General features: G+C 41.1%; 1 protein-coding gene across 2 annotated transcripts in view; it reads right to left on the reverse strand.

Moving 5' to 3' along the window:
- Positions 1-26402, reverse strand: part of LOC145354910 (ATP-dependent RNA helicase with zinc finger domain-like) — a 377450-nt gene that overhangs the window by 325340 nt on the left and 25708 nt on the right. For both annotated transcript variants that reach the window (XM_080206535.1, XM_080206534.1), the window contains 10 exons: positions 25815-25851; positions 25506-25630; positions 25352-25408; positions 24405-24450; positions 19788-19863; positions 13690-13888; positions 11328-11435; positions 7734-8031; positions 6227-6494; positions 3921-4260 (listed from right to left, as the gene is read on the reverse strand). In XM_080206535.1, coding sequence (XP_080062661.1) covers positions 3921-4260; positions 6227-6494; positions 7734-8031; positions 11328-11435; positions 13690-13888; positions 19788-19863; positions 24405-24450; positions 25352-25408; positions 25506-25630; positions 25815-25851 — 1554 coding nt within the window. The remainder of the gene's footprint in view (positions 1-3920; positions 4261-6226; positions 6495-7733; positions 8032-11327; positions 11436-13689; positions 13889-19787; positions 19864-24404; positions 24451-25351; positions 25409-25505; positions 25631-25814; positions 25852-26402) is intronic.

Consider the following 26402-nt stretch of genomic DNA (forward strand, 5'->3'; position numbering starts at 1 on the left):
CCAGCAATTGACGTGGCAAACACTGCTAAGCTTTTGGTGAAGAACACAAAAACTTTAAATTTGACATCATCAGTGAATTACAGCAAACACTACAGAAACGCTGAGGAAAATCACAAATACTGAGTGCATTAGAAAACAACAACAAATACCAAAGTTGATTTTCCCCCAAATAGTAATATAGTTATCCAAACTGCTTAACTGCTGGTAACTTACAGCCCTGTCGACCCTGCAAAGTCCTCTTTACTAACATCTGGGGGCTAATGCCAAAATTGGGAGAGCTGTCTCACAGACTAGTCAAGCAACAGGTGGTGAAGGAACCAACAAGAGGGAATAAAATACTTGATCTCACTCTTACCAATTTGCCAGCTGCAGATGCATCTGTCCATGACAGTATCAGTAAAAGTGACCATCGCACAGTCCTCGTGGAGACGAAGTCACGCCTTCACATTGAGAATAACCTCCATCGTACAGCGTGGCACTATCACCTAAATGGGACAGACTTCGAACAGATCTAGCAACTCTAGACTGGGCATCCATGAGGCGCTGTGGACCATCAACAGCAGTGGAATTGTACTCCAGCACAATCTGCAACCCCATGGCCCGACATATCCCCCATCAAGCCAGGGGATCAAACTTGGTTCAACGGAGAGTGCAGGAATGCCAGGAGCAGCACCAGGCATACCTAAAAAAAATGAGGTATCAACCTGGTGAAGCTACCAAACAGGATTATTTACATGCCAAATGGCAAAAGCAGCAAGTGGTAGACAGAGCTAAGCATTCCCACAACCAATGGATCAGATCTAAGCTCTGCAGCCCTTCCTCATCCAGTCGAGAATGGTGGTGGACAATTGAACAACTCACTGAAAGAGGAGATTCCACAACTATCCCCATCTTCAATGATGGAGGAGCCCAGCACATCATAAGATAAGGCTAATGTGAAGTGTTCACATTAATCTTCAGCAGAAGTGCCGAGTGGATGATCTATCACGGCCTTCTCCAGTGATCCCCAGATCTCGGATGCCAGTCTCCAGCCAATATGATTCACTCCACATGGCATCAAGAAACAGTTGGAGGCACTGGATACTACAAAGGCAATGGGCCCTGATAACATTCCGGTAAAAGAACTGAAGACTTGTGCTCCAGAACTTATGCTCCCCTAGCCAAGCACTTCCAGTACAGTTACAACACTGGCATCTACCCAACAATGTGGAAAATTGTCCAGATACGTCCTGTGCACAAAAATCAGGACAAATCCAATCCGGCCAATTACCACCCAATCATCAGTCTACTCTCGTTCATCAGTAAAGTGATGGAAGAGGTCATCAACAGTGCAATCGAGCACAGCTGCTCAGCAATAATTTGCTCAGTGATGCCCAGTTTGGGTTTCACCAGGGTCACTCAACTCCTGATCTCATTACAGCCTTGGTTTAAATATGGACAAAAGAACTGAATTCCAGAGGTGAGGTGAGAGTAACATTAAGACTGCATTCGATCGAGTGTGGCATCAAGGAGCCCTAGCAAAACTGGAATCAATGGGTATCAGGGGGCAAACTCTCTGCTGGTTGGAGTCATACCTGGTACATAGGAAGATGGTTGTGGTTGTGGAAGGGTCAGTCATCTCAGCTCCAAGACATCTCTGCAGGAGTCCCTTAGGGTGGTGTCCCAGCCTAACAATCTTCAGCTGCTTCATCAATGACCTTCCCCCCGTCATAAGGTCAGAAGTGATGGCACAATGTTTAGTACCATCCACGACTCCTCAGATACTGAAGCAGTCCATGTTCAAATGCAACAAGATCTGGACAATATCCAGGCTTGGGCTGACAAGTAGCAAGTAACATTCACACCACAGAAATACCAGGCAATGACCATCACCAATAAGAGTCAGCCTAACCACCGCCCCTTGACATTCAATGGTGTTACCATCACCGAATCCCCCACTGACAACATCTTTGGGGTTACCCTTGACCAGAAATTCAACTGGACTCACCACATAAACACAGTGGCTACAAGAACAGGTCAGAGGCTAGGAATACTGCAGCGGGTAACTCACCTCCTGACTCCCAAGAGCCTATCCGCCATCTACAAGGCACAAGTCAGGAGTGTGATGGAATACTCCCCACTTGCCTGGATAAGTGCAGTTCCAATAACACTCAAGGAGCTGGACACCATCCAGGGTAAAGCAGCCCGCTTGACTGGCTCCACATCTACAAACATTCAATCTCTCCACCACCGGTGCTCAGAAGCAGCAGTGTGTACTATCTACAAGATGCACTGCAGCAGTTCACCAAAGATCCTTAGGTAGCATCTTCCAAATCACGACCACTTCCATCCAGAAGGACAAGGGCGGCAGATAAATGGGAACACCACCACCTGTAAGTTCCCCTCCAAGCCACTCACAATCCTGACCTGGAAATATATCGCTGTTCCTTCACAGTCGCTGGGTCAAAATCCTGGAATTCCCTCCCTAATGGCATTGAGGCAACCCACAGAACGTGTACTGCAGCGATTCAAAGTGGCAGCTCACCACCACCTTCTCAAGGGAACTAGGGATGGGTAATAAATGCTGGCTGGCAAGCAACGCCCAGGTCCCACAAAAGAATAAAAAATTTAAAAATCCACAGCAAAGCACCTGTAAAAACAATCATCCTTTTTCCCCTAAATTATTTTAATCTCACCAACATTATGGAAATATCACAAGTCAAGCGTACCATTTTGAGATAAAGATAACAACAGAACTCATCTACAAAACATTCAAGAGTAAAATTTAAAGATCAGATTGTGCTGGGCATCTGCTTATGACTGGGTTCCTTCAGTTCATTTCTAATTTTGATTAAGTTGGGTATTTTAATTTCTATCTTGGCTGATCATACAAGGGCCCAGAGACACAGATTTCAGCTTTTGGATGAGATATGAACGTTAAGAGGGGATACGAGGAAGAACATTTTTTAACACAATGAATGGTAACGGCCCGGAATTTGACGCCAGCATGGATTTGATCGGTTGAATGGACTCCTTATGTGCCGTTATGACTTCACAACTTTATTGCCCTTCCATCAATATTATATAATTATGTACCAATATCTTGCAAATTTAAACCCAGTGTTGGGATGTTAAAATCACAAAGTAGGTGACCAACAGAGCACAGAATTCAATTTCAGTATGTGCAAAGTGCTTCACACACAAATTTTTTCACAATGTTCTTAGTTCATTAAAAAGTGATATGCTTACCATATATCCAATGCAACAGAAGGTAAAATTGAAGGAAATCTACCTGACTTAGCACTTTATTTAGCTAATCATCATAGAGCAGAAATTAAACAGAACATCAAGTCACTCGAATATAAATCAGAGGATATCTGTTAAATTCTTCAGCAATGGAAATGGTGGTCTGATCACATCCTGAGTAAAAGATGTTTAGCTTTCAAACTCAGATTAATCATTCAAAGATGAAAGTGTCAAATCAGGTTGTCAACTGCCCTTGTCGTTAATTGCAACACAAGATATTTTTCAAAACATGAAATATACATTAAAAGGAATTAATATTACAGAATGCTGAAGAGAAGGTGTTATTAAAACCCTGCTGTGGTATTAACTTTATATTTGCTGTTGTATTCTGCTAAATGGGTTGAGGGGGAGGCAGGCATTCTTTCAGAGATGTTGGGATTTTACGGCCTCGCTCATCCCAAAACCGTAAAATCCCACCCGAGGTCAACAGACCTTTCCATGGTCTGCCTCTCATCTGCTCCAATTCCCGTGGCGGGACAGACAGTAAAATTCTGGGTTTCCTAATTTAAAGATTGAATTCCTCAATCCAAGTTTTATTTCTGGCTTCTAAGCAATAACCGAAGGAGCTGGGAAGAAATTTCTCTTAAAAGGCAATATCTCAAAGATTTTCACATACAGATTTCACACAAACTTGCCTCTATGTCTCTCTCCGGTCGAAGTTTCAGATCTTCACAGCACTCTTTGGAGAGCCTCAGCAACATACACTCCCTGGACCTATCTTCCACCAGTGCTTCATACACTTTTTCCTTATTCCCCTGATTCGATCCAAGACCCTTTTTTTTGCTGAGGGGTATCAGCAGAACACTGGTGACTTTTTCCATCACCAGTCTCCCAGCAGCAGAGTCTTTGGTTATCACAGTATCATTCAACAAAACACAAGCAAACAGTTGACCATTCTGAACATGCCGAGCAGCACCATGATTGCCAGGAACCGCATAGGATGTCGTTATGTGCAAATTTGCTTTGACATTAAACCTAGTACAAAAAGAGAAAAAAAGACTTGAAACTAATCAAAGAATAGCATTTTTTAAACTGCCTACATAGGATTTCCCCCATCTTGTTCCCTCCAAGAGGGCCTACAAAATAACAGATGAATCTCATGCACAAAGTAGGAATCTAATTTTAAGTTTGCAAAAGCCTTACAGAAAACAGCACCAAAACTCAAATGATTCAGAGCCAATTGAGATTTTAAAAAAAGGGTCCTTATTTGAATTTTCTCCTCCACTGTTCAGGATCCTTATTCTTGTGAAGTTCCATGCATGCTTTCCAATAACTTGCTCATTTTTCATCAATATGTGCAATTGTGTTCAGCTGTTTGATGAAGAGGGTACCACAGGCAAACCTTATCCTCACCTCAGAGAGCTGCACATGTGCACTTTCCGGCTGTAATGGAATTTATGTTTTCAATGTTTGTTTTTATTGAGACAGAACTTTACTGAAAGCAGAAACTATAAAGGGAAACAGGAAAAGGAGACTGAAATGGAAATAGGGAAAGGAAATGACCTTCCCAGTCTCTAAAGAAATGAAAACTGAAACCGGGATTGGATACCAAAACTTCAAAGGAGACTGGAACCAACTGAAAGATATAACATGACACAGATCAATTCAAGCTCAGTAGTTGAAGTTGATGAGCTCAGCGGATGCAGAATGAGCAAGCTGGAGATGACACAGGCAGATTCAGAAGCTGAGAATATGCAAAGAAATAGTAGCCGCAGCTTTTTTGTTACTTGAAGATAACTACAAGTGACATCAGACTTGAGCAAGTTCTGCAGCCATGTTTCAGCTTTGGTGAAAACCCTACCCATGGAAAATAAGTTGGCTGTGCATTGTTGTCAGCTTGGCATCAGGATAGCTTCATAGAAAGGAGCTGAAATTCTTCATATCGAAGACAGAGTTTCAAAGGACTTTGTGACTGATTTTAATGATCCATATGCTGAAGGGACTGCTGAGCCCATTCATAATATCTGTCTTAGTTGTATCTGCCATTCAATGTGTCATTTATAGTTTAGAATTGGTCCCAATTTACCTGTTAACTCACATTAAACTAATGTTGATTCTGTGTGTTAGAGTTTAGGTGGTTAGCTAAGAAAGTATTTAGTGTTCGCTCTGTTTTGATTCTTGTTTAATAAAAATGCGTCTTATTTTAAATCGTGGAATATTGTGGCTTCAGTCTTCCAGTAAATAACTGGGATTTCAGATTTTGTCTTTTTTTTCCAAATTGAAATCATAACGCAGCCTAATTCACAAGTGAACCATCAACGCTGGCCTAAGACTTCCTTTTCTCATGTCCACTACAAAGAAAAGTGGAATTTTCTTAGCTCCTTTCCTCCTAAAATAAAACAAATGGATCTCTAACAACTTTCAAAATTGCACTCAAAATCTATGCATTCTTGGCACATTTTATTCTACTTTTAAATTTAATTATGGGGGAAAACTTGGCTAGATGCTGACTCAGTCAGTATACTCTGTGTGTATCTGAACTGATCAGTTAATAGGTTTCTGGATCTGCACAAATGTAGCGGAAATTAGTGTAGTCAGTGCTTGGGTTGAATCACTGTAATCAACATTCACATCTGGGGCCAGAGAGATGAAAAATAAGCAGCCAATATTGCCATCCAGTTATATCTAATGCCTGTGTTCATGTGTAGACAGCTCTGCATGTCAAAAAGCCAACCAATACACTGAGGCTCACACCAAAGTTGCTGGTGCATGTGGTTGAGGCACTGTCATTGCAGAGAAAATTGGCAAAAGAAAATTGGGCGGAGTGGGGTGAAAAGTAAAATAGTGCAATTACAGGATGGCATCTTTCTGTCACCTGGAATCCAGCCATCCTTGGTTGAAGGATTAAATTGTATATGACACATGAGTTGGTACATTCTCAGTCTCAGCAGTTGCCAAATCTCCAACTTCCTCTGAAATTGCAAATGTGAAAAGCCCTTACTTGCTTATATCTTTATTTTGTGCATTTTCCTCAATGTAGAGAAGATCGTGGAAGCGAGAATGATAATTATGTCTGTTCAAGGCTTTGTCCAGAACTGACCGGGTGAACAATTGGTCAGCAGCAGCGGGAATTTGATAGGTCACCAACAGTGTCAGATCAAGATCAGACTGCTCTTGAGGTCGAAAATCAACCACTTGTTTACACGTTGAATCCCAGCGCTGTGATGTCGTAAGGGATTGCTGCTGATGTTGTAGCAATGCTTCCGTACCTGTTAAAAAATAAAATTATTTAAAGTAAATCAAATAGTTTAACTTCTTAACCTTCTATCCAACTAAGGAACAGGCATGCAATGCCATTTTAAAATATTCTTTCCTGGGATGTAGGCATCACTAGCAAGGCCAGCATTTATTGCCTACCCTAATTACCCTTGAACTGAATGACTTGCTAGGCTATTTCAGAAGACAGTTAAGAATCAAGCACATTGTTGTGGGTCTGGAGTAACATGTAGGCCAGACTGGGTAAGAATGGAAAATTGCCTTCCCTAAAAGGCCTGAGTGAATGAGATGGGTTTTTTGAAAATCAATTATAGTCTACACAGACTACACATTACTGAGACTAGCTTTATACTCTAGATTTATTAATTAAGTTTAAATTGCACCAGTTGCCATGATTTCATTTGAACCTATGTCCCTAATGTCCAGTGACATTACCACTTTGAAACCATCTTACACTACATTTTTCCCTCATTCAGGAGCTCTGAAATCATCACCTGCAGTTTTGCAAGTAAAACCAGGAAAAACCTAAGAAAGAAAGAATGAGGTAGTCAATCAATCTGTCTTGTTCCATCAGTTACTGGTGACAGCCCTTTAGTTATCTTCCCTCAATCTGAAGATCCTCCTTCTAAAAAATCCTGCACTTATGTCACCATCTTATAAATTTTTAATTCCTCTCCCTTCAACTAAGCTTTTAGTCAACTTTCCTAAACATTGCACTATTGGTCATTGTCCTCTTCTCCCTCCCTTTTCTAAAAAGCTAGCATGTGTTCTGTGGTAAAGGCAATATAGTAATGCAATTGTTGTATTGATATAGTTCTGGAGCAATTGCTCGATGTAATGCATTACTGGCACAAGCCAACATCAAGCCAAGCGATTCATTGACACAGCATGTTGAAGCTCACACTGGAACATTGGACCACACCTTTACAATTCTAAACCTGGATGCCATTTCAATACTTAATTTTACAGAACTTCTATCTCAATTTCTATATTGAAATGAAGGCCAATCCCACTATTACTCAGACTCATTCATTCATAGAGCCTCATAATTGTACGTCTTAATCCCTTTATTTTCTCTTTCTTTTCCAACTAGCAGATTTTTAAAGAACAAGATTTGCATCACTGCTTACCAAATTATCTTGTTCAATCTTGATTCATCTAACAGTAAGAACCATGGCCTTCATCTTAGTTTAACAAATACAAAAACTGTGAAAAGAAAAGAAACCAAATACCTTTATCTGACAGTGCAGACACAGTAACTGTCTGCATCAGCACTGGCTCGGATCCAAAATCAAAAAATATGGTTTGCTGAAAATTTCCAAAGACTCCAGAAGAAAATTTGACTGTAATTTGGTAAACATGCTCCTCAATCCTGTTCTGGCCGCTTGAGCTTCGACTCCATTCTTGACATTTGGATAATATGGAATATGGATGAAGACTGTGAGAGTCACCAGCAGCAATGGAAACAATGTGGAAGCATGGTGTGAAAGCATTAGTCAGAAATGCAACATGATGGAGTAACCGTGGAGGCTGTTGGAAAATGAAAAAGGACTTAATTACAATAACTTTGCACAGAATAAGGAGAATGATCACAATCTCCTTGAAAGCTTCAACATCAAAGCTATTCTTGAAAAACAGACTCATACTCAAAACTATTTTGTCTAGTTCTAGTGTTTTAAGGCTTCAGATGGCATAGAAAATGACTGAAGTTGATAAAATGTATTTGTCATATTTAAAAAAATTAACGCCTGCACAAACTATCATACAAAATCTTACTTCCTTTGCCAGTTATTTTGAGTATAAATTCTTGGGTCCACCTTCATAATGGGAATTACCTTTGTAAACTATAATTATATCTTCCCATCAGTGGTGGCACCTAAGAACATAAGAAATAGGAGCAGGAGTAGGCCATCTAGCCCTTCGAGCCTGCCCCGCCATTCAGTAAGATCATGGCTGATCTGTCGCTGCTCAGTTCCACTTTCCCACCCTCTCCCCATAACCCTTAATCCCTTCTCTTATCAAAAACCCATCAACCCGCATCTTAAAAATATTTAGTGAGGCAGCCTCCACCACTTCAACGGGCAGAGAATTCCAGAGATTCACCACCCTTTGAGTGAAGAAGTTCCTCCTCAACTCCGTTCTAAACCGCCCCCCTTTTATCTTGAGGCTGTGCCCCCTAGTCCTACTGTCTTTTTTGAGCGGGAAGAGTCTCTCCACCTCTATCCTATCCATCCCATTCATCATCTTATACGTCTCAATGAGATCTCCCCTCATTCTTCTAAACTCTAACGAGTACAAGCCCAGTTTATTCAGCCTCTCCTCATAGCTCAACCCCCTCAACTCCGGTATCAGCCTAGTAAACCTCCTCTGCACTCCCTCCAAGGCCAAAATATCTTTGCGCAGGTGCGGCACCCAAAACTGCAGACAGTACTCCAGCTGTGGCCTCACCAATGCCCTATACAGCTGCAGCAAGACCTCCCTACTTTTATATTCAATCCCCCTCGCTATGAAGGCCAGCATCCCATTCGCCTTCCTGACCACCTGCTGCACCTGCAAGCTGGGTTTTTGCGACTCATGCACAAGGACCCCGAGGTCCCTCTGCACCGTCGCCTGCTGCAGTTTTTCGCCACGTAAGTAATAGTCCTTCCTACCATTCTTCCTACCAAAGTGGACCACCTCACACTTGCCAACATTAAATTCCATTTGCCATTTCCTGGCCCATTCGCCCAGCCTATCTAGATCCTTCTGCAGACTCTCCACACCCTCCGCACAATTTGCCATTCCCCCAATCTTGGTGTCATCAGCAAATTTCGACACCCTACACTCGGTTCCCTCCTCCAGATCATCTATATAAATGGTAAAAAGCTGAGGCCCCAGCACCGACCCCTGGGGCACTCCACTAGTCACCATCCGCCAATCCGAATAGCACCCGTTGACCCCCACTCTCTGCCTCCTATTTGACAACCAATCCTCTATCCACGTTAACACCCTACCCCCAACTCCATGTCCCTCGACCTTCTGCAATAACCTCTTGTGAGGTACTTTGTCAAACGCCTTCTGAAAATCTAGAAAGACCACATCCACCGGCTCTCCTCTATCCACCGCCCTAGACACATCCTCATAGAACTCCAGTAAATTTGTCAGACACGACTTCCCTTTAATGAAACCGTGCTGCGTCTGCTCTATCAAGCAATTCCCTTCAAGATGCCTCGCAATTTCCTCCTTAATGACGGATTCTAACATTTTACCTACCACAGACGTTAAACTAACCGGCCTATAATTCCCCGCCTTTTGCCTGGCACCCTTCTGAAGTGGCTCAGTTCCACTTTCCCACTTTCTCCCCATAACCCTTAATCCCCTTGCCTACCAAAAACCTATCAACCCGCGTCTTAAATATATTTAGCGAGGTAGCCTCCACCACCAACGGGCAGAGCATTCCAGAGATTCACCACCCTTTGAGTGAAGAAGTTCCTCCTCAACTCTGTTCTAAACTGCCCCTCCCCCTTATCTTGAGGCTGTGTTCTCTAGTCCTGCTGTCCTTTGAGCGGGAAGAACCTCTCCACCTCTACCCTATCCATCCCTTTCATCATCTTATACGTCTCAATGAGATCCCCCCTCATTCTTCTAAACTCTAACGAGTACAAGCCCAGTCTATTCAGCCTCTCCTCATAGCTCAACCCCCTCAACTCTGGTATCAGCCTAGTGAACCTCGTCTGCACTCCCTCCAAGGCCAAAATATCCTTGCGCAAGTGCGGCAACCAAAACTGCACACAGTACTCCAGCTGCGGCCTCACCAGTGCCCTGTACAGTTGCAGCAAGACCTCCCTACTTTTATATTCAATCCCCCTCGCTATGAAGGCCAGCATCCCATTCGCCTTCCTGACCACCTGCTGCACCTGCAGGCTGGGTTTTTGCGACTCATGCACAAGGACCCCCAGGTCCCTCTGCACCGTAGCATGCTGCAGCTTTTCGCCCTGTAAGTAGTAGTCCTTCCTACTATTATTCCTACCAAAGTGGATAACCTCACACTTGCCAACATTGTATTCCATCTGCCAGGTCCTTGCCCACTCGCTCAGCCTATCTAGATTCCTCTGCAGTCTTTCCACACCCTCCGCACAATTTGCTGTTCCACTTATGAGGCTTCAATTTTGCACCTTAACTCCTCAGTCCAATTACAGAGACCTGCAACTAATGTTACTTTTTTGTTTTGCTATTCAATTATAAGTGATATAAATGTAAATATAAATATAAAAAAGACAGAACATAAATAGGGCATCAAAATAGGGTCCACACTCTTTTCATATCTCATTCCAATAACCAATCCAGACAGCAAGTTCAGGTTGCTCAACCATGAAGAGAACAATCCAGCCTGATCCTGTCCTCACTTGTTGTCCACTCATGTATTTTCAACAGGCCTCTGTTGCCCATGGAACGGTAGGTCATGAGGGAATGTGTACTTTCATGAACAGAGGGGAGAAAATTGTGCAAGTGACAGGTCATGATTAGGGGTGCTTATTTCTTGATCTAAGGTAATGACAGAACTTGTCCTCGGTGGTAAAACAAGGAGCAACAACAAACTCATATTCTGCCGTGTTTGTGGGAACAGTTCATTTCTGGAAATCTGATGTTAGGCTAAAAGCAGAATCATATTGATTATTTTCTCTCTCAAGTTCGGGGATGCAAAAGGCACCAAAAGCCCCCAACTACTAGAAATTATCAAAATCTTTCATTTGTGAATCAGCTTTTATTCATACATCTGGATTCTATCAAATATGTAGCAATATTGCAAGTACGCAAGAGAGAAGACTAATTTTTTTGGAACTTACATCACAAGTAAAAACAAATGTCCATGAAAAGTCATATTGTCGGTCATCAGAGACCTGATTCATCTCCTGACTGCATTCTACTCTCACACCTTCAATAGCCCCACTCACCTGGTGAAGAAAATCACAAGTAAATAAGTATGCAACATAGTAAATGGCCACAAACGGTACATTTAGCCTCAAGTTGATTTTTGAATGCAAAGAGGCCACATTTCACATCCATCTACTTCACAGATTTTTAAACTACAGTAGCTAGAACCTGGACAATCGGTCCATGAAATCCAGATTTCTTTCCACCACTCATGGCATTAATTTGCTGAGTAGCACATGATCTGTGTTGTTTTTAAAAAGATGTTTTCCTTCAGTTAGCTGAAATAGTCTTTTGGGAATTAGTATACCAGAGATGTGGCAATATTAGCAAGGAATTTCTGCACACAATGTATTTAAATGTGACAATGCTGGCAGATGTACAGTACTGTCCACACTGGGTAAAGGAAATAATTCCTTGACACTGGGTACTATTCTGAAGTATACATTAATTCTATCTGATCAGAGTTTGGACAGCACCAACTATGTATTTTGAATATCGCCAAAGCTGAGAAATGGACATGTGGGATAAAGTGTGGTAGAAATATGAAAAACATAAATGAAAATCCTGGGTTGCTGATGTAGAAGGAAAAATACTTTTCCTAAAAAATATTAAAGTAACAAGTTAATACCAAAACAAATTACTAAAACTTGAATATTCATCTTCCATCTTCTATTTTTTCCCCTTGATCTGCCTTTCACCTTATTTTAAGGTTTATTAAATTTATCTGCTCCTTTTCATTTTTGCCTGGTCAATTGGATAGTTTCAAATGGTGACAATCATGGTATATTGGAACAGTTCCTTGTAGGTCATTTAAAATTCATCATTGCACTACTCAGTGGAAAGAATCTAGATTAGACATTTTGTCCACTGATTATGGAAGGAAATATCAAATCCAAATATTGGAGCAATCAAGTTTGTTTAATCAGCTACTTCCTATTTATTCTCATTGTATAGAATTGTAATGAGCCAAAATAGTATAACGTTCACAAGATAATTGCAGTTGAGAAAGGCAATTTAGCTACTTTTTAAAGTAATTCTAACTTAACCATTGTAGCATCAAATTGCTTCTTAAATCTCCCCACTGTCTATTGACGCCATCAATTACTGTCTGTCTCTCCTTGTGTCACTCCTGTTAATTTAATTAAGATATGTTCTTGAATTTATGATAAACATTCCTCTTGAACACTGCACTTCAATGAGGTCAAAAGTCCAGGTTTAAGTTCAGATATTTTCAGATATGTACAAATTTGTGTTCATCAAAACACTATTCTGAATGTGGAGTAGTTGTGGGGCTTAAGCAAACTTTCCAACCCAGGAGACCCCACCAATGGTTTTACAGTCCATGAAGATGTAAGGTTCAATCCGGCTAAATTACATCAAGAAATATAATTCCATTTATGAACATAGAAATATGACAAGCAAGGTGACCTCCTAGTCCATCAAGTCCCACCCACTTAAAATTGCACCTAAACTATCATGACCAGACTCCCTGTTCACCACGAAGTGGAAAAAAGCTACATAGGATTAAGTCCATAAACTGCTAATCAAACAGTTACATAGCAACCAACATCTAGCTCAAATAGGAACATAGTGTAGTAAACAAAATCTGACACTGGTACTATGAAGGCTAATTAAGGCAAGAGAATTATTTTGAGTGGCCTGATGCCTAAAAGGCGAGGAAAATATAAACACAAAAAAGTTCAAAATCAGAAAAGTTTAAATTTTGTACATAGAGAACAAACTGAAGTCTTCATTAAGGGACTGCTGGAGTTTAATGGGCTAAATGCAAACATCTTATAAGCACAAAGCACTGATAAACTACTTGCTGCTCGTTGTGCTAGATCCTGCTACCCATTAGGTCACTGACTTACAAAATTTAACAGATGAGTGAGGAATCCCAGTTCTTGGTGATGAGTCTCTTTCTCTTCCCCCAATTCCCAATGACCTAGGCTGCCTGCACAATCAGCGACAATGCTGTGGAAAATTGTGAATCTGCCTTGTCCCACTTGGAGGTGAGGGTCTTCCAGATAGAACTAATTCTGTTCCAATCTTCTTTCAACGTGAGACCATTTGAACCCTTCAGGGTTCATATGCTAGGATTCTGTCTCAGGCTCCTGATGTACCCATTGAAATGAAGACAGACAATTGTATCTGCAAACAGATTCATTTCTGAAAATTGCATGCAACCTGGTGAACCTAATATGCAAGAAAGTGTGCAACAGAAAATGATACAAGGTTACACCAAAGGTGCAAAGCAGAGGCATTTTATCTTACCACCCTGTCTGGACTTGGGCTGTTAATCCATTTCTCGATCAATCTTTCACTATAATTGGCACCTTGCTGCTGTTGCTCCCTTTGCTGCTGATACTGAAGTCGTCTGTAAGCATGTCGTTCTCTCCATTCCAGCAGCTCAGTGTCAGAATGAGCAAACACACAGAAATCCTCAAAATGGCATGCTCCACATTCCAAATATCTGTGCCAGAGTGGAATATTGACTATTAAATCCAACTCAATAAACAAACATTCCCACAGCATCATTATTCTCTAGTATCCTCTGAAGTGCCATATTTCTGCATTAAAGGCACGGTACAAATATACATTGTTTTGTAAGTTAAAACGCTCTTCTATAGTGACACTACTTAGCTGTAACATCAACTTGTTCTTGAAAACATACATGCAGTGTAACAGTACAAACTGGCCTAAGTGGCACTGTATGTATTGTTTTAAAACCATTTGGATTTTAAAATCAATTACGCCAAAGAATATGACTGAATATTGTCATATTCCATAGTGCACCATGCAGGGCTGAAGTATGTAGAACTGGAGACAAAAAAGATAGCAAACTACAAGAATATCCAGTGGAGAGAGAATTATATGTATGCATGATGCACTGTTTTTACTCATTCTTCATTAGATTGGTGAAATTGCTCTAAATTCAAACAAACATTTGCACTACCCTGGTGTAATCCATGGGATCAAGACAAAATACTGATAACAGCACAGTACTGTAGGAACAGGACAACTCGCATTTATATAGCCATTTATGGTAGTAAAATAACCCAAAGCGTCTCACAGGAGCATCAAACAAAACTCGCCACTAAGCCACATCAGAGGACAGATATTCAAAAGCTTAGTCAAAGAGCTTGGCTTTAAGGAGCACTTGAAAGGAAGAAAGGCAGAGAGACGGAAAATTTTAAGGTGCGGACTGCAGAGCTTATGGCCTTGATAACTGAAGGCACAGCTGTCAATAGTGCAGCAATTGAAATTGGGGAGGCTCAAGAGATCATAATTACAGCAGGGCTTATGGCCTTGATAACTGAAGGCACAGCTGTCAATAGTGCAGCAATTGAAATTGGGGAGGCTCAAGAGATCATAATTACAGCAGGGCAGATACTGTAGAAGATCATTCTGCTGGGTGAGGCTATAGAGGAAGAGGAGGTGGGTCGTGGTGAGACCATGGTGGCAATCAAGGTATTGTTTCATCAGGAGCCAGTGTAAGTCAACAAGCACAGCTTGTGGTTGAAAAAGACTTGGGATGATTCACTATACCAGCAACAGATTTTTGGCCAGTTCATTGGAGGCAACAAAGGCATGGATGAAGGTCTAGCGGATGAGCTGAGGTGAGGACTGAGTTGAATGACGTAATGGGAATGGAAGCAAGCCATCCCACCCGACTGATAATGGAGGAGAAGAGGTTGGAGATGCATGTTGTTGTCATCCATGTCAAAGTTTGCAGATAAATTAAGATGGAGAGTTTACCTTTGTCAGTCACATAGGACGTAATTTGAGACAGTGTGTTAGGAATGTTTTATAATTTTAAGTTGGATTTATGTTTATATCTGTGTGTTAAGAAAGGTAAAAATTGTTTCAATTTCATTTAGGTTTTGTTTACAAACCCTGGGAGTCTGAATAGACTTGTGACCAAAAGATTTTGGGTATTTTGGGTTTGTTTGTATACATACATCATAATGAGGTCTTACAAAAGCCTTAAGTTAAAGAGAAAGGGTTAAAAGTGGTTGAAATTTCAGTGATTCTGGTGGGGGAGGGAGCACAAAGCAGAAAGTTTTACTGTTGCCTAGCAACAGTATCAGCTGATAGACACAGAAAATGTAGCAGTTGAGAGGGGGTGGGGTTTAGAGTGCAAGTCAGAGAGAGAAGGCAGGAATTTTAAACTCGAGTAGGAAAACAAGAAATAGCAAGGGAAAATACTTGGTGGAATTAATCTATAGGTCCCTTAATAGTAGTTCCACAGTAGGACATAGTATAAACCAAAAATTACAGGGGGTTTATAAGAAAGGAACAACAATATTCATGGGTGATTTTAATATGCATATGGGCTGGATCAATCAAATTGGCAAGATAGCCTTGATTTAGAGTTCATCGAATGTATTAGAGACTGTTTATTGGAATATTATGTGTTGAACCAACTCAGGAGCAAACTATTTTGGATTTAGTATTGTGTAATGAGATGGGATCAATTAATGATCCCATAGTAAAGGATCCTCTAAGGAAGAGTGATCATTGCATGCTTGAATTTTAAATTCAGTTTGAGGGCAATAAACTTGAGTCCCATATTAGTGTTCTGGGGTTAAACATAGCTATGTGTACAGATTTGGCCCCGGTGGACTGGGCAGAAAGATTAAAAAGAATGAGAGTTGACGAACAGGGGCAGACGAATAAGGAGATATCCAATTCTTCCCAACTAAAATATAGTCCAGAGAGAAAAAAAGATAGAAAGAGAGGAAACGTATCCATGAACTAAGCAAGGAGGTTAAGGATAACAAAGGCAAAAACTAAAGCATACCAAATTGCAGAGGTTAGTGGCAGGCTAGAGGATTAGGAAACCCTTAAAGGGCCAAAAGAAGGGTTACTAAAAAGGAATAAAAAGAGCAAATGTAAATTATGAAAGAAATCTAGCACAAAATATAAAAACAGTTAGCAAAAGATCCTATAAGTTTATAAAAAGGAACAGAGTAGCTGAAGTCAATATTGGCCCCTTGGAGAATAAGAATAACAATGGGAAACACAAATGGCACAGACACTAAATTAATATTTTGCCTCAGTTTTCACGGAGGGTATTAGAACCATCCCTATGGTAACAAGAGGTTGTTGAAAAAGAGGAACTTAGAACAATCACCATCACTAGGGAAAAATTACCGAACAAACTATTCGGATTAAAAGCAGACAAGTGTCCAAGGCCTGAAGGACTACATCGTAGAGTCTTAAAGGAAGTGGTAGCTGAGATATTGGAGGCATTAGCTCAAATATTCCAAATTCTCTGGATTCTGGAGAGGCTCTAGTGGACTGGAAAAGCTTAATATAACATCCTTGTTCAAAAAGGAGGAAAGGCAGAAAGTAGGAAACTATAAATCACTTAGCTTATTATCTATCATTGGGAAATTGTTTGAATCCATCCATAGGGAAAAGTCATGGGATATTTGGAAAGTCAAAACACAATCCATCGAAGTCAGCATAGTTTTATAACTGGTAAGTCATGTTTGGCTAGAGTTCTTCAAAGATGTAACAAGAAAATTGGTAATAGGAGTCATGTAGATGTTGTGTATCTAGACTTCCAGATTTTAGGCATTTTATAAGCTGCTGTACAAAAGGTGAATACATAAGGTACTATTCCAGAGGGTTGGGAGTAATATATTGATTTGGATAGTGGATTGCCTAGCCAACTGAAAGCAGAAAGTGGGGGTAAATGGGTTGATAAGCTGTAATTAGTGGTGTGCCACAGGGTTCAGTCCTCAGGCCCCATCAATTTACAATCTATCTTAATGATTTGGATGCAGGAGGTAGAATGTATGATAGGCAAACTTGCAGATGACACTAACATCAGCGAGGAAGCAAGCTGTAGTGTGGAAATAAGAAATTTACAAATGGATATGGATAGGTTCAGTGAGTGAGTCAAAATTTGGCAGATGGCATTTAATGTGGATAAGTGTGAGGTTATCCATTTTGGTCAGAAGAATGAAAAGGCATTTTATTGGAGAGAAACTTCAAAATGTTTTGGTGCAGACAGTGTCCTTGTGCATGAATCACAAAAAGTTAGCAAGCAGGTGTAGCAGGTAATAAGGAAGGCAAGTGGAATTTTGACATTTGTTGCTAATAGAGTATAAAAGTAGGGAAGTGCTATATTGGTGAGACTGCATCTGGAGTACTGTGCACAGTTTTGATCCCCTTTCTTGAGGAAGGATGTAAATGCATTAGAGGTGATTCAGAGAAGGCTCACCAGATTAATTCCAGGGACAAAGGACTTCTCTTATGAAGAAAGTTTAGGCCTATCCTTGCTGAACTGTAGAAGAGTGAGAGGAGATCCAATTAAGGTGCATACAATGCTAAAGGGAAATGACAGGGTGGACGTAGAGCAGATGATTCCTCTTCTTGGATACTCGAGATCAGGAAGCCATAGCTTTACGCTAAGAGGTGGCAGATTTAAAACCAAAATGAAGAAGAATTATTTCACTCAAAAGGGTCATAAATCTGTGGAAATCTCTATCCCAAAGTGCAGTGGACACCAGACTACTAAACAAATTTGAAGAGATAGATTGGTTTTTAATTAGTAGTGGGATGAAGGGTTATGGGAACCAAGCAAGAAGGTGGAAATGAGGCTGATATTCGATCTTATTGAATGGTGGAGCTTAAGGGCTGAATAGCCTACTCCTGTCCCTAATTCTTACAAGAAGCTACAAGGTGAGAGGGGTAGTGGGCAACTGAATATCAATTATAGGACTCTATAAAGTGATCAGTTTTGCAGAGGTGCCGCTGGAAGACTGTGTTTCGGGAACTCATTTGTTTGCTGTGCAATTTATGAAACAGTGGGTTTAGAGTGCGGTTTTTGAGTGTCTTGAGAAGAGATGCAAGTTGGGTGAGTAGCATCAATTGAATGCTCACAAATTCATCTGAAGAAAATTGTTTGCAACTGCATCAGTTGCAAGCAAGAAACCATTGTGTCATGCTAGTGGTCTCCATGTCTGTAAAGATATTACTGGGATAAAGAAATAGTGGTAATTTTAACACCTCTGACTCTCATACTGCAACCTCCAGAGAACAATCCACCCCCCCAAACAGCAGAATCTGAAGAGAAAGAGACTTATTTCCTGGCAGATGTTAATTTCTAAATCCAGAGCAAGAGAGACAGAGAAAGCGATCTCTGTCTAAAGATCCCAAACAGCAGACTGTCAGACAAAGACCCACTTCCAAACAACAGCATATCAGGGAAAGAGACTTATTTCCTGCCAGATTACAGTCGCTAACTCCAGAGAGAAAGAGAGGTACTGCTGTCTAGCAACTCCAACCAGCATCTGACCTGATTTTTCTGTGCAAATCTAGATCCACTCAGTTACATGATCTGTCCCTGTCAATCATCCTAATCAAGCACTACTCTGCAAAATCCCAGGAGGACACTAAAATGACAGAACAGCATTAGCACAGATTAAAACAAACATTCCAGCAATTATACTGCCATGCTGCAGTAACAATAGAGGATGCTGGTTATAGACCAGCAACTCTAATAATAAAAAAAAGCTGCTAAAACAAATTCTACGCAAGAAACATGACTAAAATACATTTCTTAAAGGCAACAATATCGTCACACTCCATAGTTTCTGGGGGAAAAAAGGATCTACCAAGCCAGATTTTACTCTGGGATCTGACGTGTCCGCTATTAACAACAGCTGCAATTGTAACAATTGATAAAAGCTGCTGTCACAGTGTGACAAAAATGGAAAGCTAATTGGAGAGCTTCAAATATGGAGTTCTGGGCAAGAATTTGGGAAGCAACTTTGGAGAGAAAAGGAAGGTTGAAGATGTGGTGATACTTCTCAAGCATAGAGGGGTCAGGGTTTTTTTTAAACAAAGAAGAATAAGGTAATAATACTAGATTTGAAGGCAAGGGGGATAGCAGCTGAGGAATCCACAAACTACAGTTGCATCCATTTAGTAAGTGCCCTCCAGTTGAAGTCATATCGCCAAGTAAGAAATTTTGATCAACAAACCAATAATCTAGCATATCACATGCCATCATAATGAAACACCAGCAGATGATTATTTATCCCACTTCTACCCTTTCACCTTGCATCATCATCCCTTTTGTTATTTAACCTCTCCTGCCTTCTAACATACCACATGTCTCCACTTTTGTTCTTTCCTCCCCTACAGCTGCCTCTGTACTTGCTTAAAACCTGCTAATTGTCTAATTTTTGTCAAATTGATGAAATGTCATTGATCTGAAAAGTTAACTCTTTCTCTTCTTACAAATGCTGCCTGATGTTGAGAACTTCCAGCATTTTCTGTTTTTATAAATGCAGCAGAGCACTACTAACACCACGACAGTATTACATCAGACACTTTAATATTCATAAACTTACTGGCAACACAAGGAATACTCATCAATTCCAATAACACCTCGGGGAGGTGGACGGAACTTCCATCGACAATCATTTTCTGAAAGACAATTGGAAACATTACTTTTCTGTGTAAGGTCTTCAAAACATGCCTCAGGGAGGCAGTGGTGTAATCGCATTGTCACTGGACGAATAATTCAAAGACCCAGGGTAATGCTTAAACTTAGTTTAGGTTAGAGGGTCATTAGATTGGTTCCACTGATCGGCGCAACACTGAGGGCCGAAGGGCCTGTACTGCGCTGTAATGTTCTATGCTCTAGGGACCTGGGTCGAATCCTACCATGGCAGATGGTGAAATTTCAATTCAATAGAAATCTGGAATCGAAAGTCTAATGATAACCATGGAATCATTGTTAATTGTTGTAAAAACCCATCTGGTTTACCACTGTCCTTTAGGAAAGGAAATCTGTTGTCATTAGCTGGTCTGGTCTACACGTGACTCCAGACCTGCAGCAATGTGATTGACTCTTAAATGCCCTCTGCATGCCACTCAGTTCAAGGGCAATTAGGCATGGGAAATAAATGCTGGCCTAGCCAGCAATGCCCATCTCCCATCAATGATATTTTGATCCCGAGACCTGGTCCAGTGATTTCAATTAGTATCTAATGAATGTCAGCATCCAGGATTAAAAAACGTGCAGGAAGAAAAGTTCTAAGTTTCTTCGCATCACTTGAAGAAGCCACGGCCATGATTCTCCCATCGTGACTTGCAATTTTTCTGGTGGGTTGGATGGGAACGCGCGTCGCTAGTCCTGGGATTTGTGCATCACATCTCCCAGAGCCAGTGAACAGTCGCTGGTCAGACCACACCAGGAACTGGCAGGAAGGCAGGTAAATAATTTGAATCTGTTTTTAATATGTTTTAAATGTAGTTTGAATGTAATTATCGGACCTTACCTGTTCCGATTGAATCTCCCACCCCACCAGAAGTCTGACTGACAGAGATATAGTTTATCCACATGGTGCCATTGGGTTTCAGCCATTTTGAAACATGGGCCGCAATTCTGGCAGGATTCAGACTAGCTCCTCACATTCGGAGAACTAGTGGGAGACTCCACCAGAGTGAAGGGAGGGCAAATGGGGCCCCCCAGGGGGATGGGTGGTAGCCCCTGACATGGGCACCCTGGCAGTGCCAGCCTGTGCCCCCTGGCACTGCCCATGTCTAGGTGCTCCTTGGCACTGCCCACTAGGCATCGAGGAGTGCCAAGAGGGCAATCAGTGGGGATCCCACTGCCACTCTGTATTAGGGTCGGTCTGGGATGGAGGAAGGCCAGTGATTGGGGCGGGCCAGGATGAGGGATTGCCACTGCAGGGAGGGGAGGGTGGGTGGTCTGGACATCAGGGTACTCTGGGGCGGGAGAGGCTGGAGGGGCAGTGCTGCAGTGGTTCCGGGCTGGCCAGTTATCAGGCAGGTCAACAAATGTGGAGTCTGACGGATCAGGACCATTGCGCATGAGCAGAGTTCCAGAACTGTCAGACTCCGGCGCGAAGAGGCCCTGCAACCCACCCCCCCAACCCCGAGTTTTTAATGAGATTCATGATCGAGACGTCTGCAGCGCACAGAGTGGGGAGATTCAGATGAGAAGCTGAACTAACAAAACAGTCGGGATCTAGAACAGTTTTCCTGCTATTTCAACATTTTTGGGAGAATGGCGGCCCATGTTTCAAAATGGCTGAAACCCAATGGCACCATGTGGATAAACCATCTTTATATCTCTGTCAGTCAGACTGAGGAAGATGTAAAGGCTCGTCACACCATCGATGGATGAGGTGAGAGGTGAAAAATCAGGTTTGTGCCCAGTTTCCCGCCTCCAGATTTTTGGTGTGCTGATTTTAATATTTAAATCAATTTAAATGCTAATTTTAAAATTAGTGAACCTGGGATGCAACTGTCTGAGCTCACTTGCCTTAACTTCCTCACTAGTGGAGGTCCTCAATGGCGAGGATCATGCGTGGACTCAACATGCTTGTAGGACAGGAGGCCACTGAGGACCCCTCATGCGGTCGGGGCAGGGGAGGCTGTGCAGTTTGCAACTGGCAATTGGTAGGGGCAGGGTGGGCTATGCAATTTGCAATCGATGATTGACCTGGCTGGGGGAGGGGAGAATCATCATCTGGGCCAGGGCGGCACGGTAGCACAGTGGTTAGCGCTGTTGCTTCACAGCTCCAGGGTCCTGGGTTCAATTCCCCACTCAGGTCACTGTCTGTGTGGAGTTTGCACATTCTCCTTGTGTCTGCGTGGGTTTCCTCCGGGTACTCCGGTTTCCTCCCACAGTCCAAAGATGTGCGGGTTAGGTTGATTGGCCATGTTAAGAAATTGACCCTTATTGTGCAGCGATGTATAGGTTAGAGAGATTAGTGGGTATAATATGTAGGGATATGGGGGTAGGGCCTGGGTGGGATTGTGTTCGGTGCAGACTCGATGGGCCGAAGGGCCTCTTTCTGCAATGTAGGATTCTATGGTTCTATGGTGGGAGAACAGAGAGATCTGTGCATGCACAACTGTGCCCTCTAGTGTGAACAGTCAACTTGGGGCTGAGCCTAAGGCCCCACCCCCTGCCTGTACCGATGGGAATCAGGCTTCATTTCCTGCACTAAGTGCCATAAATTTTTTTTGCAGCCTCACCAAAAAAAAATCCTGTTTTCAATTCATTTGGCACTTAGAATTCTTTTGGTAAGATCACTGCCAAACTTTGTCCCCTCTCATATTTTTCATTCTTCACAAAAGAGTTAAGTCATCGATTAGCTTATTAGTTCAGTTATTAAGATCAGTTGCATCACCACCCTCCTGCCATCAAAAATATAGGGAAGAATATATTACTTATTTCCTTTCAAAAGAGATTTTTAAGATACGAGGCTGCAATTTCAACAACAATTTTCAAAAGGGAATTGAATGTGCACTTACAAAGAAAACATTTTGGGACCTACGAGGCTTAATGGAGAGCTCTTTCAAAGAGTCAATGTGGGAAAGCTGCACCATTGTATTCTATTCTCCAATGTAAAATATGCAGCATAGTCACAGTACTATTCTTCACATCAACTCTCAAAAGTCTCACAAGAGCAATGAAAATCCGTTCTTCCTCTTTCATCCTTGCTCTCAAATGAACCATCAATTTAAAACTCATGTCATATCACAACATGAATTGCTGCTCAACAAGCTACACCATACTCCAATTTTTAAGTAAAAAGACCAAACGTCAAAAATTGTTTTTTCAAACTTGAATTCACTAAAAACTAGGAAGCATATGATCTGACTAAAGACAGCTCCTGCTGCACCACATGCGTGGGAGGTGGTGCAATATGCATGCACGCCCAGATTAGAAATATATTTTAGAAATGCAATGGGGAAATTCAATGGAACATTCTCAGTCTTTTGATGATTCCTCCTCAATAAAGAAGCTTGTAAACAGGCCTGCTGGAGTCCAAGAATGCTTCCACAAAATATGCCCCTCCCTAATTCCAGTACCCCTTCGTTCTTAGGACCACTGTACTGCATTGTTCAACCCTGTATTGTTCAGAGTTCCTTAATCTCAAACCAGCATAATATACCCAGACACCGGAATCGCCTTCTTCAAAATTCCAGGTCCTAGGTCTCCTTTGCTAATGATTTCAGGTGCACCCCTACCCACAGACCCTTACCTCTTGTACTCCTAGACCACAAGAACCATCAATCTAGTAGGGATGAAACCATGATTAAATAGGTGGTTCGCCCGTGCAAGGGTGACACCATAATCAGGCAGGGGACAAGGCTAGCCCATTGCACTTGGGGTGTGCCGATGTCTCCGATTGTGGTTTGCCTAAGCTAAGGTAGAGTGAAGGATCAGGGTAGCCAATGAAGTTAAACAGAGGCTTTATCTAATGCAGTTTTTCAAAGCCATCATCTCGACCTTTTGGCTAAGGTGAAGCGCTAGATCAAACTTGGGAAGGAGTGCAATGACTCATCCTGTCAGCTTGGACCTTGTTTGATCAAGCCAAGATGAGATGTCTTGTCAGCTTGGATCTGGTTTGTCCCTCTTGTGGGGAACATGATTGTATTTAATTTGAATTGGCTTTTTTGATTAGAAATAAAATACCAAAAGCTACAAAAAAAATCCACCAATCACTGCAACCAGACCTTAAAAACCCATATCAAAGTACCACTACATCTGAGATCCATTTCCCACTCATCTCAGATCCCAGGGCCACCCCCGGTGTTGATAGGTTAGTATCCCTGAAAATATGTAGCATGTTCCAATAACTCACTAAGTTTTGCTCTAAAGGGGTCCTTATGCATACTAGTTTCCAGTTCTGTTGAAGAGTCCAAGCATCACCATAGTTTTTTTTTAAATATAGATTCTACCTATGTACCAAAAAACAATGAATATTAAAATTGTGATTTATTAACCATTGCCTAAAGCCACCTCTAGCTAAGCTGCTCAAACACCCAATGAGATGCAATCCCAGTGAAGTTTGCACAACTTTCTCCTATCAGGGAGGCATATCAAAAAAGTTCTGTCAGTATTAGAGGTGACATTTTTGTTTTTTTTAGAAAAGTATCATTTCTTGCAAGAATGTATTTAGCTTTACAATGTCAGCACACACCTTTGGCATCATGCTCTGATGAAAAGAGAGCACCATTAGTTGCAGCCTGCTTAAACAAAAAGAAAATTTGCATAATTAAAATATTTAGGTATCTGTTAATCTTCTGCATCACTGTTTACAAATGTAATTACGTATCTGCAACACATTTAACAACAGAATTGTGCAAACCACTATACATGAGTCACATAACTATGCTCTCCCTCTGAACTGTTTTGACCCATTTTAACAAGAAAGATAATGTATCTGGGTTCTATCTAGAACTAGAAATGCAGTTTACAATTTATTTATACTGTTCTGTGAAAGTGTAGATCATTCACAGTTAACAGCATGCACAGTAAAGCTTTAAACATTTTAAGGTGTACATTAATTATGAGGGGACAGCAGACTTCTCTTTTGCAACAACAGCCAGACTACTTCCATTTGTTATACATGTAAGGAATGGATAAGGGTAATCACTTTTAGGGACTCAGCCAAAAGGAATCTTTGATAATAAAGCAATAAACAGGATTATTAAAACTACTAATAATGACACTACAATAACGGTGTTCAAATTCTCAACTTTTGTGCCTTAAATTGATCTAGCCTAGATCATCATTGGTGTTTACCGTTTGTATGGATCCTAATCAAGAGGGTAGTTTCCCAGTAGACATGAATCCATGTGCAAAATAGAATCAGTTAGTACAGCATTCTCATCCAGTTTCTTGATTAAACAAACAAACATATCACACTGTCATAGCTGTGCTATTCTCAGAGATTGGTGATAAGGCATATTGCTGGTGATAGCAGCAGGAACTTAACCCTAACACATCAGATATTCTGGATCAAATGAACTAATGCAGTTTACCCAAACTCCCACCTTCCCAAAATGCACAAAGCACTTATCTGCTCCTGCAAAATTATGTTTCCCTACAAACAAGTTCTTTAATTATAGATAATTAAGCTCTCACCTGCGACTCCGTCAGCAAGTGCAGCAGCCGTCTCAGATGACTTAAGGAGGCTCCATTCTGGAAGCATAAAGCGACATGTGCTTTGTGCGCTATGAATTCTACTGAAATTGCATTAATTAAAAAACCAATTTCAATTGCCAAAATGCTGACCTACCATACAATCTTCAGTCTTACAATCGCACAAAGCATCATAAACATCCTTCAGTTTTCCCTCTAGAACCAGTGATGCCAACACATCTCTTAACAGGTTTTCCCCCAGAATTTCATGGAAGCATAAAACTTGGGAACAGAACAGTTAATTAACATGTGATAAGTATATCGATCGTCAAAAGCCATACTAAGCATATATATGATGTTTTTTCAATATTAAAACTTTTAAAGAGCAATTCCTAAGAAACCTCAACTGGATTCATCATATTATACTTAAATATATAATTGATGCAAGCCGTTTTATACAACTTACCACTTTTACAATCTTCTTCGGCCTCTTTGTAATTCTTCTGTAGAGAAATACAGAAGTGTTTACATTTATTCATTCATTCATTGAGGTGCCAAAATACTTAGAATAACTAAATTTAATACTCCTATTTTTCTGAGCAATATCTATCACATAACATACAATTTAAAAAGAGTAAAAATTTAGATTGGTTGGTATTCACCTGACATATATTATGCACTACATTTAATTATTCATCTCTCATCTGCACCCCTATAAAGACCGAAAGAACGTCTAGATCTGTACCTCAAGCCGTGCCAATGATCTCTGATGAACGCAGCAAATATACATTTAAAATTAAAAATGTATTTGTCAAAGCTTATTTTAAATGTATGCCAGCTATTTTCACTGTCAAAATTTACAAAGGGTGTCAGTGTTCATCAGCTCTCTCAATGAAAGCATGTCAGGATGAAGCAACTTTGTAACAAAAGCTTACGTTGTACTATTTATGAAAGAAATTCTTGATTGAACTAAAAGGGATTGCTGGCACATTATAGCATTGAAGTCTCAAGCTGCAAAAACGTGAAGGTGCTCTCTGTGAAATGTTTCCAACAT

This window comes from Carcharhinus amblyrhynchos, chromosome 18 (assembly GCF_965287045.1).
Source record: "Carcharhinus amblyrhynchos chromosome 18, sCarAmb.v2.hapA, whole genome shotgun sequence".
NCBI classification, from domain to species: domain Eukaryota; kingdom Metazoa; phylum Chordata; class Chondrichthyes; order Carcharhiniformes; family Carcharhinidae; genus Carcharhinus; species Carcharhinus amblyrhynchos.